Source organism: Spea bombifrons, chromosome 12 (assembly GCF_027358695.1).
Source record: "Spea bombifrons isolate aSpeBom1 chromosome 12, aSpeBom1.2.pri, whole genome shotgun sequence".
NCBI classification, from domain to species: Eukaryota; Metazoa; Chordata; class Amphibia; order Anura; family Pelobatidae; genus Spea; species Spea bombifrons.
The window spans coordinates 32,396,293-32,413,304 of record NC_071098.1 but is presented as its reverse complement, the minus strand read 5'-3'; the positions used below and the strand labels follow the sequence as shown (position 1 = coordinate 32,413,304).

At 46.5% G+C, this 17,012-nt stretch overlaps 3 protein-coding genes across 3 annotated transcripts; 2 read left to right on the top strand and 1 right to left on the bottom strand.

The window, feature by feature from the left end:
* Positions 1 to 1,124: 1,124 nt before the first annotated feature.
* DNAJC16 (DnaJ heat shock protein family (Hsp40) member C16) lies at positions 1,125 to 6,957 on the bottom strand. Its single transcript, XM_053451636.1, has 15 exons — positions 6,777 to 6,957; positions 5,420 to 5,598; positions 5,240 to 5,306; positions 4,740 to 5,073; positions 4,354 to 4,538; positions 4,155 to 4,259; positions 3,814 to 3,972; positions 3,587 to 3,717; positions 3,120 to 3,303; positions 2,761 to 2,943; positions 2,594 to 2,670; positions 2,431 to 2,511; positions 2,251 to 2,349; positions 1,954 to 2,121; positions 1,125 to 1,808 (listed from the first exon to the last, which is right to left on the bottom strand). Exons 2-15 carry the CDS (start codon positions 5,584 to 5,586, stop codon positions 1,418 to 1,420), a joined length of 2,331 nt encoding a protein of 776 aa, XP_053307611.1. The 5' UTR covers positions 5,587 to 5,598; positions 6,777 to 6,957; the 3' UTR covers positions 1,125 to 1,417.
* A 495-nt stretch (positions 6,958 to 7,452) lies between these two features.
* CASP9 (caspase 9) lies at positions 7,453 to 11,171 on the top strand. Its single transcript, XM_053451644.1, has 9 exons — positions 7,453 to 7,623; positions 8,317 to 8,518; positions 8,625 to 8,674; positions 8,844 to 9,020; positions 9,109 to 9,198; positions 9,533 to 9,680; positions 10,146 to 10,325; positions 10,408 to 10,517; positions 10,644 to 11,171. The coding sequence occupies exons 1-9, from the start codon at positions 7,492 to 7,494 to the stop codon at positions 10,734 to 10,736; spliced, it is 1,182 nt and encodes a 393-aa protein (XP_053307619.1). The 5' UTR covers positions 7,453 to 7,491; the 3' UTR covers positions 10,737 to 11,171.
* Positions 11,172 to 12,644: 1,473 nt separating this feature from the next.
* Positions 12,645 to 15,910, top strand: LOC128469857 (chymotrypsin-C-like). The gene is made up of 8 exons (XM_053451652.1): positions 12,645 to 12,722; positions 13,421 to 13,509; positions 13,600 to 13,697; positions 13,958 to 14,080; positions 14,600 to 14,736; positions 15,131 to 15,276; positions 15,421 to 15,573; positions 15,756 to 15,910. Exons 1-8 carry the CDS (start codon positions 12,683 to 12,685, stop codon positions 15,771 to 15,773), a joined length of 804 nt encoding a protein of 267 aa, XP_053307627.1. The 5' UTR covers positions 12,645 to 12,682; the 3' UTR covers positions 15,774 to 15,910.
* Positions 15,911 to 17,012: the final 1,102 nt, after the last annotated feature.

The following is a 17,012-nucleotide window of genomic DNA, read 5'->3' as shown; positions in this document are numbered from 1 at the left end:
GGTCGCCATAAAAGGAGCGAGACGGGTCGCTTGAAACGACCGGAGTAGCTTATTCCTCCTGCGGTTGTAAATTCACGTGTTTCGGAACACGTGACATCATACGCTTATGCCAATTAACCTTGGAGCGGGTAGAAAACATGAGTAAAAGACCCTCAAGCCTCTGATTATTTATAATTAGCTAAAGGAATAATAAATTGGACCAGTCAGTGATACTTAAAAAGCACGGTAACCCCTATAAATCATGATTACATTCCAAAATATTGAACAATTTTACATCAATTTGTAGATTTTTAATATGTTGCCTGGAGATTGAAACAAAAAAAGCATTCTAAATCCCCCAAAGTATCATGCCCCCCCCCCCTCGCTACTGTGGACCCCTCCTGACATATGATTGTTATAAAAACTTTGGCATTTAACGTATAGATCTATTTCTGGACAATTGCGGTAGCAGAAAATGTGAAGGAAAAAAAACTAAATTCTAAAGTTTTTGTCGGCATCAGATTTGCAGTTGGTAGAATTTAAGGTCGTTTCAATATTTCACATTCCACGGCAGAACAAAACAAAAAAATTTCTTAAAATGCTACGATATTAACTTTTTCAAGTTCTTGATTTCTCGCGGTTCGAAACATAGCCGGACGAGGACAAGAATACAAAAGAAAACCCCCCAAAAAACCACGAGATTGGGTATTTCACGTTTCTTGATGTAAGGGAGTTGCGGCGAGGAGGCGCCGCTCGTGGGATTTATTTTGGGATCTGCAAAGTATCTACAGAATTTCTACGACAGATACAAAGCCGGCAGTAATTTCTCCTGCTGTTGTTTAATGATTGCGAATGAGACGCCTGGACTGTTACATTCCAGAGCGAAGGAATTCACGGTGAATGAATGAGCAGCTAGAGGTCCATGCGCGACCCGATCGCTTGGTAGAAATGGACAAATATGGAACCGTGGCTCATAGCAGCAAATATGTTCTTATAGATCTAGAAAGGGATATTATGAGAATAAAACTACTTTTGCAGTGTTATCATTTGGTGCTCTAAATTCTACCGTAGTCAAGAACCCTCCAATAAGTTAGAATTAAGAGCGCTCTAGACCGTTTTCTTTATCTCACCTCTGGACGCAAGAAACAGAGAGAATAAGGTGTTACCGGACTGCGCATGAGAGGGGGGACACGGACAGTCTCATGTAGGAAGTGAGCCAGCTGAGAAGTCATTGAAGTAGCTGGGAAACAAGGCAGGCAGTATGTGGCGTAGGTAATGGCGGACTCCAGAGCGCTCTCTTTGCATAATGAGCAGGTTCCCCCAGTCTTTGCTCCGGGCAAAGTTCCCGGACAACCGTTTAAAGCGTGCGACTCCCCCGTCAGGAAAACGTCTTCACGTTCACAGTTTAAAGGGACCTAAAGCCCCCCCGTTGATCATTTTAGTCAAGTGAAGGCCAGGAAGGTATGTAGAACCTCTGCAAAGATCCTTCTAACAAGCGTTCCATCCATAGCGATAACTTGTTTAATTTCTTTTTAATGTGGCCCGAGCCGGAGCCCAGGGAGATCTTCCTCAGGCCGTCCCCAGGCGGGGATAAAAGTTCAGACTCTTCAGAAAGCTTCTCGTCTTCCAACGTAGACTGGGCTTTGAACAGACAGAAGTATTTCTTGTGGCCGTTCAAAGCCAGAACGTAGCCGGTGTAGTCCCTTTCTAGGAAGTGCTCGTCGTACTGGTAGGCGATGGGCGCCGCGTCCTGGGCAAACTCCAGCAGGTACTCCAGCCACTCTCGGTGCTTGTCCAGATTCAGGAAAGAGAAGTGAAGGGAGCTGCTCCTGAAAAGTCCCAACGCAACATTAGGGATATAAACCAACAAGTACCAAAACAAACAAGGAACATTCTGCCCCAAACCTGCTACACACGGGGCAGATACGGCTTCTCCTGCCCTAAAATGATAAAAGAAACATGGCGGACACTCACCCAGTGAACGTGTAAACCTCCTGGGCGAACCTTTGCAGCAGACTGGCCTTGGTGGAGCTGGACAGTATGAGGACCACATTCATGTGGCCGGGACGCAGCCTGACCAGGTTACTCATGTAATTCACGTCTGTTAATTCTGTCACCTCGACAAAGCCTTTCTTGGGGACCCTGGAAGAAGACATCACGCATTAAACGCCTCATTCGCTCCTACCGGTACTTCTCCCAGCCCTCTGCCTTCTCTGCGGCCGGGACAGCCTGGAGTGATAAGGCGCCCTTCCTGGGCACGTCCAGCCTTACCTAGTATTTTCCTTGGTATAGTTGGCTTCAGTGGCCTTCTCCTTATCAGTCGGCTCCTCTTTCTCGGAAGGAACTGAATCTCTCTCATCACTGGAGTCGCTAAAAAACATAACAGACCTTCAGCAAAGAACATTCGTCTGTATGAGAAACGGACGTGCAGGAGCCACACGGCCTCCTTACCTGAACGCCTGAACTATTACCGTCCCAAAGAGGATGAAGAGAGCAGAAAATATCAAGGAAAGCAGCGGCATCATCTCTCTCCTGTACAACAAAAGGACGACTTTAGAAGATGCAACCAGCGCCTATCACCGGTGTACATGTAACGCGTGGGGGGGTAACGTACCAGTTATTGTGGAGAACGCTCTCCCACACGTCCGACCAATAATCCACCGCGGTATAAAACCAGCGCAGGAAAAACACCTACGATACAGAAATGTACGTTTACGACACGCCGACAAGCCTCTCACCGAGCATGGACGCCAATCGACGCATCGCACTGAAATCACTCACAGGCGCGAGCTCGTCGTTCAGATCCGTCAGGGTGGCTTCGGAAGACAGGAGGCTCGGGTCTCTTCGCAACTGATCCAGGAAGTCGAGAAGCGTAAACTTGTTTTCTTCGCTGCTGCTCCAGACCTGCGCCAGCGTTTTGTACACTATTCGACCAGCCGAGTTCCGCCTTTCCAATATTGCCACCTGCAGGAGATATCAATTATTTGGATATTATTTCCCGGTAAAAATAAAACATTTAATTGACGCCAGCAGCCCCCAAGTCATTTTAATTGTGTTAATAAAATAAGCGAAGACTTCTGTTGTTCTGGCTGCGTTTCTGTAAGCTCAGCGTGAACGCTCCTAGCCGCGCCGGTACATACGGAGGACTGGTCGGGGTTTTTGTCCTCTCCTCCCAGTAAGGCGTTGGTCAGTTCTTTCTGACGCTCCTTGAAGACGTGCACAAATCTGACCGTGTCCTTGGTGTTGGCCGAAGCGAAGGACAGGAAAGATTCGTAGGTTTTCTGGAACTTCTCTCCTTCGCCTGTCAGCAGCGCCACGCAGTACCTACGAATACACCCGACAGCTCATCACAACAAGGAAGACGCGGAATTACGGGTTTATGCCCCGTACGTCCATTATAACCCAAAGAGCTGCGAAACGCAGCTTTCTTTCCGTAGAAGACAAATTATATCACAATTTATTTTAAAAAAACGCTGGCTTTGCTTAAAACGGGAAAGTCTCTTAAACCAACAAGGATAGGATTTAAGGTGCGTTCGGGGAACCCCTTGAGTGTCAGGGGCCGAGCCGCGGACAATCAGGGGGTACTTCTCTAGCGCCGTGCACTCACTTGCGCTGGCGGTGGGACTTCCTCACAGGGCACAGCTCCTGAAACAGCTTCTGATTGGTCAGCCTGGCTGCCAAAAGGAATTTGTTGGTAGAAATGAAATCATCTATCACTTGTTTCTTCATCCCCCGAGCCTGAAACGCGTGTTAAAAAGAATGAAATGATTAAAAGAATTTACCCGACCCCGTATATATGTATAAACCCCCCCCCCGCGTCCGCCCCGCACGCACCTGGACTACGTCAGCCGGTTTATGGATGTGCTCTTTGAAGACCAGCATGGTCGGCGCATACATGTTTATATTGTACTGACTGCTCATCTGCTCCGTCTCTCTCTGGCCCAAGTCCACGTAGCCGAAGGACAAGTAATCCTTGTATGCGAAGGCAGTTAACTGTCAAAAAGAAAGACTCCTCAGTCCCTGTCATGAGCATGTCTTAAGCAGACACATTGTTACAAGGAACAGGCAGATGGGGAAGCTCACAGCTTGGGTGATATTACACAGTAACACATTCCTGGCACACGGTAACACGCAGCGTGACGTCACGTGGTATTACACGGTTTGGGCTCCTTTACCTTGTAGATGAGCGGCACAGGGGGCATCTGGTCAAACAGGAGGACGTGAGGCTTGTTCTCTTGTTGCCAGCTGGATAAGAATCTGACATAATTTTTATCCGTTATCTGTAACGAGGAAAACACAAATGAGGAAATTTAATGAGAACGAGAGGACGGCGTACTCCCCGGCATCAGCGTGTCCTCCGCCGGCCAGCCTTACCTTGTCCACCAGGTTTCCTGGAAGCAGACTCTCCACGAAGTGCCGGAGGTTCTCCCGAAGCACGGCGTTGTGAAAAAACGAGATCTTGCCGTTAATGACGCCTAGGATGGACGGCGTGCTGTGCGCCCCGAGATGGTGGGCGAGACGTCTCTCGTATCCCGCGTGAACCACCCCGATTCCAACCCCTGGGAAGAAGAACGCACGTTCCGATCACCTTCTCTAACATTGACTTTTCCCTTAGATGTGCGGGCTGCGTTTCAGACGGCGTTACATATTTATAATTTGAGTAAAAATCTGCGGTTTCGACTATTTTACCACTGAAGCCGTTATGAACCTCCCTGCCTCGTTCTAGCTCTGCTCTTGGAACGCGAAGCCCGCGCACTCACCAAGCCCCTCCAGCTCCTGGACCACCTCCTTCCACACGGGCTCAATGTGAATGCAGCTGAAGCACCAGTCCGAGGTGATCTTGATGAGGTAGGGCTTGCGGAAGCTGTCAGGGACCACCTCATTGATGTAGTGCGAGAACTGCAAGAGGTACTTTTCGTCGGAGGAGTCTCGGCGCTCAGAGTTGAAGGGGAAGTGGAAGAAGGACTCGTCGAAGTAGAAGCTGTCGTGGAAGTGTCGGAAGTGGTGGTGCTGCTGCTGGTGAGCGTAGCCCTGGTTGTCGCCCGCGTCGCCGTATCGGTCAAAGTTGGTTCTTTTCTCTTCGCTGGAGAGAATCTGAAAGATAACGACAAGAACCATAAGGAATTCTACGATACCTTTTAACAGAATAAGATGGAGAGACGAGCAAACTCTGAAGACCTTAGAAAGGTCCTTGGAGTTGCCATGGATACCTGAAGAAGGGACCTCTGAGCCCGGATCTTACGCTATGAATAGAACGTACCTCGTAGGCTTTGCTGACTTGGATGAACTTGTCCTCTGCACCGGGGTTTTTGTTCTTGTCAGGATGCCTGGATGGATACAAAAAAAAAAAAAAAAAAGTGAGACAATATGGCTGCCGCTGAAACACGGCCGGGCGACTCGGGGTTAAACACAGACATGGCGGAAAGGACCGGACTCGTACCATTCTCTGGCCAGCTTCTTGTACGCCTTCTTAATGTCCGCTTGGCTCGCCGTCCGGCTGACGCCAAGGATCCGGTACGGGTCAAAGTCGGCGGCCGACAAAATCTTCAGAGCCAGGGTGAGGAGGAGCATAAAGCGCCAGAGGAGGAGTAATTTCCTGTGGCCCATCCCTCAATCGATCTGAGGACAAGCAGAAGAGGCAGAGATGGTCAAGCAGGGAGAGCGGTTACTTTATCTTGGAAGGAGAGAAGAGACACAAAGCGGACGGCGTGACCCGCGTTACAAAAACGCAAATGTATCCGTTTACACGACGAGCCACGGCCGGCGGTCAGCAGCGCGTTACCTGAAGAACATGCGCATTCTCGGCATCCCCTCCTACAATTAAACAGCTCCCAGCATGCAGCTGACGCCCTGTTCCCGATTGGCTGCCAGCGATGCATTTTACGTTGTTATGCAGGGGGTGGAATGCCCGGCGTTTTTACCAGATGCAGTTGGTATCCGTGTAATGTCAGCTATGCCTGCTGCGGGCGATTAGGCTGTGATGTCATGACGCCGGCGGCGTCACCGGCGTGCTCCACATGTTCCACAGTGACAACATGTTACGAAGTGATGCTCCGCATAGTTACCCAGTGATGTCACCGGGGTGCTCCTCATAGTTACCCTGTCAGGTCACCAAGGTGCTCTACACGTTACCCAGTGATGTCACCGGGGTGCTCTACACGTTACCCAGTAATGTCACCAGGGGTGCTCTACACGTTACCCAGTGATGTCACCAGGAGTGCTCTACACGTTACCCAGTGATGTCACCAGGGGTGCTCTACACGTTACCCAGTGATGTCACCAGGGGTGCTCCACACGTTACCCAGTGATGTCACCGGGGTGCTCTACACGTTACCCAGTGATGTCACCGGGGTGCTCTACACGTTACCCAGTGATGTCACCGGGGTGCTCTACACGTTACCCAGTGATGTCACCGGGGTGCTCTACACGTTACCCAGTGATGTCACCAGGGGTGCTCTACACGTTACCCAGTGATGTCACCAGGGGTGCTCTACATGTTACCCAGTGATGTCACCAGGGGTGCTCTACATGTTACCCAACGATGTCACCAGGGTGCTCTACATGTTACCCAACGATGTCACCGGGGTGCTCTACATGTTACCCAGTGATGTCACTGGGGTGCTCTACATGTTACCCAGTGATGTCACTGGGGTGCTCTACATGTTACCCAGTGATGTCACCGGGGTGCTTCACATGTTACCCAGTGATGTCACTGCGGGCCTCCGGGGAGAACATGGAGGTGTCTGTGTGTAACATGATGTAACCCGGCTGCTCGGTGCCATGGCCGCGGCTCTCACCTGTCTCTTTCGCTTCCCGCGCAGTGTCTGAGCTCAGCCTCCGCTGATCTCCCGGCCCCTGTCTCCGTGTCGGTTCACCGGACTCTCCGCACCTTTCACTCCATTCCGGTTTTCTCTCTCCGGCCTGCCTTTGACCTCATCTACGGAACCGGAAGATGGGCAGAAAGCCCCGCCTACCGACAGCTACTACATCCTGCCGACCACGAGTCCTTCCCTCCAATCAGCGGCCGCGCTCGTTGACAGACACCAGCACCCCCTGTCATCATTGCCATGGAGACAGCATCCAGCCCTCCCTTGGCTATCACGTGATTTCACCCCTAGCGCCCTCCGGTTGCCATGGCAATGGACCAGCCAACTCGCATCCTCCATTTTGCATGCGCCAGCATCCTTAACCCTGTCACCGCCAGAGCCAATTCAATGTTACAGATGCAGCCCAATTATTAAGAGACACACTACAGGCAAATAAACGGCGGCGTTATATCAGATGTATAACGGATGCATCACACGATACCCCTTCATACACCTAGAACTAGTCCTGTCTTACAACTCTTATTATTACTGCGGCTCGGTACCGTGCACCCAGGGGTGCCTCTGGGTGTGGCAATATGGCGGGCACTCTGTGGTCAGTGAGAGCAGTAACATGGCTGCACGTGTCACGCATGCGCAGAGCCGCCGATCTTTGTGTTTACGGAAGTGGGTAGAGTGAGAAGCAGGGATGGAGGAGCGGCACCGGCAAGCCCTGCAGCTAAACCGGGTCCGGTTAGTGAAATCCATGCAAGTGTCAGAGCTCTGGGACCAGCTGCTGGAGAAGGGCATCTTCAGCGATGACATGATAGAAGAGATTAAGGTCAGGGGCCACATCAGGGCATGGGCAAGGGGGGCATGAGACAAGTCCTGGGGCAGGGACAGGGGCAAAACCGGGGTTAGCAGGGAACACAAAACCGGGAATGAGACATGTCAGGGGAACATGGACCAAACAGGGGGTATTAGTGAAACCAGGTGGGCAGGATTAGAGAGGAAGGGGGCAGATCAAGGGGTGACAGGGGTTAGATTGGGGTACGAAGCCCCCCCACAGGAATAATGTGTACAGATTCTGCAGGAAATCCCGCCCCCTTACATAGATATAAATAGGTCTAGAAATCACATAAATAGTCTGAGTGAAGCCCCACCTCTGCCACACCCTAACCCCACCCACACCCCACCCCAACCACACCCTTAAAAGGCCCCCTTTTTGGTCATTTAAAACACTCGACATTACGATACTAATAAACAGACCCGGGGGTAAAATAAGTATCTTCCAGCTTTGTTCTGGGGGTTATTTGTTGATTATAAAGCAGTGAAGTCATTTAGTTGAATGAGTAAAATGACCTACTTTGTATGACATCATGAAGGAGGTTCTAACACGGGTCCCCAAGATGTCCCCATAAAAAAATACATCCTTTAGGATGGCTGCGAGCTACCAAGTGCAGCGTTAAAGGGGATCGCGGGGCAAATAGTTTTGCAGTCGGGGGTACCCATGGCTCTGGATCTGCCGTGACAGCTCGCAGGTACCCGGAGGGATCAGGCGCGGATGTTGCTGGTGGAGCTGGAGACGCGCGGGGGTCAGGCCTTCCCTCTCTTCCTGCAATGTCTGAAGAGCACGGGCCAGGACGAGCTCGCAGATCTCCTCCGGGGGCAGGGCGGAGGATCGCTGTACGAGACGCCCCCTATAACGCCGATCCCGTTATCACCTTCCAAGAAAGGTAGGCTTAAAAAAAAATATTTCAGTTATGCTGACTTATAAAAAAAACAAACTTAATATCAAATATAATATTAAATGAAGAAAATCCAAATTCTTTATCTGGACAGATTTCGCTGAAAAACCGCAGGTGACGCGTGAGGCCTGGGAGAAAGAACAGGTCTGAATTTTAAATATTTTATTTTACATTTTCAAAAATTATATAAAATAAATATGATCACCTAAAAAAACCAGGTGACCCTGGTAAATCTGTATCGTGGTAGCCCGCGTGACTCGTGTCGGTCAAATGTTCCACGTAACGCTGTAGACTTTTTTTCCCGTGACCGTAGAATTACCCGATGAACTCCGACCCCTGCGGCTTTTGCCTTATCGTCAATAACGTGGAGTTTGACGAGGGCTCCGGGTTGTCCAAGAGAACGGGGTCCAACGTGGATCGCGATAAGCTGGAGAAGACACTCGGCTCGTTCCGCTTTGAGGTCCTCGTGAGGAATAACCTGAAAGGATCGGTGAGCGCGTGATACACTTCAGCAGGTGTTCCGTGTCCAGGTAACGCGTGTTCCGTGTCCTCAAAATGCTGGCTTTCTGTCACCCCAGGAGATTCAGGAGGAGCTCCAGAGGTTGGCAGAGCGGGATCACAGCAAGAAGGACTGCTGCCTGGTGGTGATCCTGTCCCACGGATGTGAGGTGGGTTACAGGCAGCGGCTCCGCGGACTACAGTTTACGAAGCATCGTTGGGAATCTCGGGTTCGCTCGTAGGGTTCGGGGCCGATACAAATTCCACTTAATTTTTTTTCCAGTAGAGTACGGGATCATTTCTTTTCTGGTTAGAAGTCGGGGCGGCCAAGTCCTACAGAATCCACAGAAGTGAAAAGTTCTATCTATAAGTTCTAAGGTCCTGCTTTTCATTTGGTGTCCCTTTGTATTGTTCTCCGTCGCTCCGACCGGCCTCTTCTGATGCGTAGACTGGATGTAAATATTCCTTTCTCACGTTTTTGGGTTGGTTTTTTTTGGGTTGCAGACTCGGCACAGACAGTTCCCCGGGGGTGTTTACGGCACGGATGGGATACGCGTCCCCGTGGAACGTATCGTCAGCTACTTTAATGGCAATAACTGCCCCGGCCTCCGGGGGAAACCGAAGCTCTTCTTCATCCAGGCCTGCGGAGGGGGTAAGGTCGCTCTCCATTCGGTGGCATCTACAGAGCGGTTTCCAGACCTTCTGGATCTCCGGCCAACATTAATGTCAGATGATTCTTCAGGATGAGACCGTCCGCACTACTCCGTTATTTTGTATATTTACTTATTTAACTAGAAGGCCTTGTTTTCTTGCTTCGAGGCGGAAGGAGCAGCTGGGTTATGTGAAAGGAGCTTTGTTTGGCTCCTCTGGGGCTTTGCGAGGGCGCGCGGGAGATCTTTGGATTTGGTATCGTAGGACGCTTTGGGTAGGGTACAAGAGACACCATTGTTAAACATCTTAGTAACCCTAGACGGAGAAAGCATGCGACGTGCTTCAAACTATCCAAAATAATTAATATAAGTAAAAAGTCGGTCAAAAAAATGACAAGATGGGCCGGTGAGGCTGATGAGAGTTTAGATGTAAGTGAGCAGCACCGGTTTCCTTCTCCACCTCGTAGATCAGAAAGACAGAGGTTTTGAAGTGGACTCAGAAAGTCTCCCCAGCTCCAACTCCCAGCAGTCTCTGCACTCCGACGCGACTCCGGTGCGCCCCGAAGCTGGCGATACGGACGAAACCGACGCCGTGGCGAGTCTTCCTACGGCCAGCGATATCCTGGTGTCTTACTCAACCTTTCCGGGTAGGATCGCCGCGGCGTGGGGCGTCTGGTAGGGGGACGCGGTTGGAAATACACATATTCATACAGAGTGTTTCCTAACCAGGGTTTGTGTCGTGGAGGGATCAGAACAGAGGTTCGTGGTACGTGGAGACGTTAGACATGATCCTGGGAGAGTTCGCCTCGAAGTTTGATCTCCAAACGCTTCTCGTGATGGTGGGTATTTGGGCCTCGATGTAGAATTGTGGTCTGGATCTTCTCTTTATCCTGGTAAATTTCCAGGAATATGGAATCCAGTTCCTCTAAAAGCAAGTAAAAGTAACGTTTTTTTTGTATTTTTAGGTTGCAAATGAAGTCGCGAGCAAAGGAACGTACAAGCAGATCCCCGGATACTTTAACTTCCTGAGGAAACGATTTTTCTTCCGAACTGTTTGAGGATTTTCTTTTTCTGTGCAGAGGAGACGTCGGAAAACATTGCCTCTTATTTGTTTCTGCCGTAAAGAAGCAACAAGACTTTATCTTGAGGAATTTTTGGAATGCGATAGAATGCCTGGGGCTTATTCACCCAAGAAGACCATTTCATGAATTGAGGTCTATTATAAAGTAACAGGGAAAATACATTTTGGAAGAGGGACATCGCAGCCGGATATCCGGGATCTGCACGTAACATAACCTTTCCTTCCAGGTTTTTTGGGATGCTCTTATAACTCCAAAGGAAACGTTAAAACAAAAATAAATAAAAACGGAACTTTTTTTTATGGGATGAGTTTAATGATTTATAATTAATGTAATGTTTGTAAAATAAAACTGCATTTGTGAGAATATAAAAAAGTTTTTTTTAAATAAAATGACAATGAAGATTTGTACCAACTCCGCACTCTGTTACAAAACAACAAAGTAAAAAAAAAATATAATATATATAATGTGTAAAAGACTATGTATGTAGCCAACCTCTTCTACTAGAAGGCGGTTCCACTGATCTATTACCCCTCATTGAAATATTTGGCTTTTTACTGAAAATACCCCGTTTCATGAGAACCGGAGATAATTTGCTCCGAAGCAAAAATCGGGATTTCATTGATGGACGGAGCGTCGAATTTTTAAGGTGTCCGACCAGCGCGGCCCGGCATGAAATCACTAATTTACCTGAAAAGAAACCAGATCTGGTTTCTCCCCCGTCAGTATGGGGAACACTGAAACCGTTGCCTGTTTCCTCGCGAAACTCTTCCCTGACCCGACCCCGGAACGCTGAGAAGCCGCACACCTGGGCCGTGCGAGTAAAACATGTGTTCCGTGTTATTTTATCCTTGAGATACAAAGATGCAGCTCTGGCTGGCAGAACAAAATATGTACAAACGGCGATAAGCGATAAAATGCTTTCCCCGTCCAAAGAAAACTGTCTTGTAAACATCTATTCATGTTCCTAATAGATTTTTCAAATAACCCCTAAAAAAAGGTAATCTACAAAAATAAATCAATTTACTTCCAACTATTGCCTGAATATTATGTTGAATTTATAAAAAAAAACCAACCTACTCGGCACTTTCGGGCAAAAAGTTAATAATTTTTATTTATTTAAAATGAAAATATAAAAAAAGAGTACAAACAAGGTAAATAAAAATATATCCAGAGTCCGTATTAGGCCATCTCTGGGGGGAACTTCACCCCCCACAGGCACCTATTACGCTCTTCTTCCATCGAAAAGCATCCATTACAGTGAGGGCAGTAAAGCTGTGGAATTCACTGCCACCGGAGATGGTGATAACAGGTCTTTAGAAGGGATTGTGTTTATATTTTGAGAAGAAAACACTTAGATATGGGTTTTGATCAAGATTGCGTTAGAGCTAGAGATTATTTTGACTGCTTTGGGCGTCATGATTGAATTTCCCCCACTTTTTTAAGCCAAATTGAGGATTGTTTGATTGCACTCGGCGGGAATATAGGGGAAATCTTGGAAAGGTGGATTTATCTATGAATTTCAATCAGTTTGAGTGATGGATTTTACATCAGAAAAAATGTATTGTGATTTTGCTGAATGAACTAAAAAATAGGCACAACAAAAATATATAAATTCTGCAAAATCATTTTTCAAACTTATTTTAAAGCCCTAATTATATTAAAATATACATTAAATTTTGTGCCAGAAAATGAAAAAAAAAAACGCAAGTTTTTTGTCCTGAAATGGAGTATTTAGTATTAATTGTCAACTTTTCTTTTTGCCAAACTACAAATATAGAAAATTAAGTAAATATTGCTTATCAAATTGCTGATTGGTCGCCCTGGGTTCAATAATCTCACGACTATTGATCTTTCGGCCAAGTTCTAGATATGCCTTGGTATATAAGTCGTACGGTGAAGCTAGAAAATTCTGAGAAATCACAATGTTCAGGTTTGTGCTGCTCGCGATCTTCCTGGGCTACGGTAAGTAAAAAAATTCTATATTATATTATTTTTCTATGTATTATTCATCTATGATGTCCTATTTTATAGATCCTAATATCTTTAAGGAAGAGGTTCTGGAATAATTTTTGCAAACACAAGGAAGGCAAAAACGTTTTGTAATTTTTAAAAAACGTTTCTATTTCCATCGGTTTTATGCTGAAGTCTAATTCTGGTAATTTAGAGGGTCTGCCATTTTCATGGCGTTAAGTGCCTACTGGAGTCATCGGTGAATCGGGTCACAGCTCTCGAGTTGCTCTGCAGCAGTTAATGGTTCAGGGTTGACTCTCTGTTGACATTAAGATTTTTTGGGGGACTTTTTTTGGGCCTAAATTGCCAATTCCACCTAGAAATACAAGGTTTGAGGATCTTGTTACACGTGCCCAGGCTCTTGAATCAGCCCAGATGGCCCCCGTCACAAACTCATTGGACCAGATAATAAATTTGTGATTTTTTTTGGTATTTTCAGCCACGTCTGAATGAATATCCATGACTTGGAAAGCAAAAACTAAACAAAAAAATAATAAAAAATACATAAATTATGTGTCGGTTCCCCCTGACATCAATATAATATTTATCTAAATACATAATGGATTCCGCTGTTGTTTTTTAACATTTTTTAACATTCTGCATCATAAAATATGTAACCCTTGACCCAATGATCCTGTTCTGTATTTCAGCCTACAGCTGCGGTGTCCCCGCTTACCAGCCCAACCTATCCAGGGTGGTCAACGGGGAAGATGTGAGACCAAACAGTTGGCCATGGCAGGTAAGGAGCCAACCCTCGTGTTTTAGGCTTTAATCTGGAAGATTCGGTAAAATGATAATTATGACATTTTGAGATGTTTTTTCGCTATAGATCTCACTCCAGTATCAAGGCACCAGCGGCTGGGGCCACACCTGTGGAGGAACCCTCATTGCTGATAACTGGGTGCTAACTGCCGCTCACTGCATCAGGTATTTGTAACTAATGATCTCAAGAGAATGTTCAAGAAGTCAGCACGGACATTCTATTGGCATTCTGGGAACGTTCCGAATTAGATCACCACAATGTCAACCATTTCCAAGAAACCCCGTATTTATATGTGTGTATGGCATGTGGCTCATGCCAGGTGGCCCTAAATCTTATCTGCCCCTAGCCTACCCATCCCAATGCGGATACTTTAGAAATCCACCGGTCAGGCTTGGTCATGTTCAATCTTGTGTTTCGTCTCCAGCTCCACCAGAACATATAGAGTTTACCTGGGAAAACACAACCTGAAGAATGAGGAGGAGGGCTCCATCGCTATTTCACCCGAAAAAATCATTGTGCACGAGAACTGGAATTCTTTCCTCATTATGTAAGTTAGAATGCACTAGGGTTTATAAAGAGGGGGGTCATTCTATACAAATGTATAGTATAGGGACGTTTAGGGCCAAACTTGAGCCTGCCTACTCTGAAACAGACACTGAACCCTCAATAACGTGTGAGGTACATCACTGAGATCTGACGGGCAGAATAGATGTCGGCCAGGCATGATACATCAGAAATGCCGTTGATGCCCTTTTGCCCCGGCAAGGCTGTGTCTAGAAGGACCCTTCACCAATTTACCCCAGAATCCTTCATCACAAGGGCTGGGTAAACGAAGAAAAGTTAACATGAGTTTCAATTTAGATATTTTTGGAAAAAAAGAAGCAAAATCCATATTTATTGATTGTTGATCCAATAATTCATCCAACTGCGGTTCCTTCCAAGAAAGTTCTGCTGTGTCTTGACCTAGAATTAGGACCATTTAGGAACTGATATCTCTTTGTTTCATCTAACTCGAGAATTTGCAGTCCAGCTGGGGTAACATTGTCAATTCTTCTCCCAACACCAGCAATGACATCGCCCTGATTAAGCTTTCACAGCCAGTGGAAGTGAGCGACAAAATCCAGCCAGCCTGCCTGCCCGCCGAGGGAGCCATCTTGGCAAATGACTTCCCCTGCTACGTTACTGGATGGGGACGCCTGTACAGTAAGACATATGCTCACAGCTTTTATTGCCATAGCCGCACAAAATATAAGTCGGAAGGAACCTTATATTTTATCAAAATGTCCAAGTCGGGAGGGTGAGGGACCTACAAAAATCCTTCTCTCCTCTATACCCGCTTTGAACCCTGACTTCTTAAAAGGGTCTAATGGACTTAATTTATACCGACCACATACAGAGGGTGCCTCTTTATAATGTCCAAGTTTCACTCAATACTAAAACTGCCTTCTAGTGAAGTTCTGCCCCGGTGTGTAGGAACTTGTTATATTGATGGGTGCGCGTTAAGAACCTTACATCGCTCTTCAAGTAGAAGAGGTGGTGGGTTGATATACACCACGCTGGCTAGAATGGTGCAAAAACATTGGGTTTTGTCTTCCAGCCAATGGACCAATCGCTGATAACCTGCAGCAAGCCCTTCTGCCTGTGGTTGACCATGCTACCTGCACTCAGCGTGACTGGTGGGGATCCCAGGTCAAGACAACCATGGTCTGTGCTGGAGGTGACGGTGTTGTCTCCGGCTGCAACGTAAGAAACGCCTCAGTTGATTCAAATTTTGATTTGAAGCGGTTCACGCTTGGTCCGGTTTGAGTATTTGTAACGCGGTATAATGCTGAATAATTGCAATAACACAATATACAGCATTTTTAAAGATGTCGTGTTTTTGCACAGGGAGATTCCGGCGGTCCTCTGAACTGCCAGGCAGCCAGTGGAAGCTGGGAAGTCCACGGTATTGTGAGTTTCGGCTCCGGTATCAGCTGTAACTACATCAAGAAACCCACCGTTTTCACCCGTGTGTCCGCTTACAATAGCTGGATTAGCCAGGTGTGCTCCCTCTTTCTTTCTTTCTTTCTTTCTTTCTCTCTCTCTCTCTCTCTATATATATATATTGCTGGTGCCATATTATTAAATGATAACACGCCATGACAAAAACCAAAACTATCAATATCCCAGCCCAGCCCAAACTGCCCATTAATAAACATAATTATTCTCATGTATTTTTACAGAAAATCGCCAGCAACTAAATACGATTCGGAAGATGTGATTCCCGTTGCCCTGTCTCCACGACAGGACGTGGAAGACATGCGTTCTTTATATCATCTGTAACATCCTGAACAAATTAAATATGTTTTTATTTCAATAAAACAAGTCGTCAATGAAATGGTATTTGCGTGATATTATTACAATCGGGGTGAATTCCAACGGCTGCTAAAATTCTTAAACTCATCCTGATTATTCCTTTTAAGAATCTGTCAATTTCCCCCTGAATATCTGCACTTTTACCCCAAGAGTTTGCTACTTTACCGACAATCTGCCTCTTCACCATGAGGATTGTCAATTTTGATTGACAAACATTTTTAATAAAATAAATTTAGTTAAGCTAAAAGATGTAATACCAACATCCCCCCTTTAATTAGACAGTTGCCTGCAATGTTCTATATGTATGTATGTATACACAACCTCAGATGAATTACAACACATGACATATTACACCGTGTCATGATTTATTCAACAAAAATAAAGCCAAAATGGAGAAGCCATGTGTGAAAAACTAAGTACACCCATACAGCTTCCATAGGAATTGAGGTGCTAAGTAGCAGACATGCTGCTAATTGATCATCAGCAAGTGTGAGCACCTCTATAAAAGCCAATGTTTTAGCAGTTTACTGGTCTGAAGACATTCAGGTGTGTGTTAACACAGTGCAAAGAAGGAAGGACATCAGCAATGACTTTAGTGAAGCAATTGTTGCTGCCCATCAATCTAGGGAGGTTTATAAGGCCATTTCCAAACAATAAAGTCCACCATTCTACAGTGAGAAAGATTATTCAAAGGTTGGAAAACATTTAAGGCATTTGCCTACCTTCCAAGGAGAGCACGTCTCAGCAGATTCACCTCAAGGTCAGACCGTGCAATGCTCAGAGAAATTACAAAAAACTCAAAAGTTACATCTCAGACTCTACATGCCTCAGTTAGTATGTTAAATGGTAACGTTCATGACAGTACAATTATAAAAAGGCTGAACAAGTATGTTTTGTTTGGAAGGGTTGGAGGAGAAAGCCTCTTCTCTCTAAACAGAACATGGCAGCATGGCTTAGGTTTGCAAAGTTGCATCTGAACAAACCACAAGACTTCTGGAACAATGTCCTTTGGACAAAAGAGACCAAAGTGAAGATGTTTGGCCACAATGCACAGTGCCAGGTTTGGTGAAATCAAATGTCAGCAGGGTGGCGGAGGGGTGATAATTTGGGCTTGACCTTGCAGT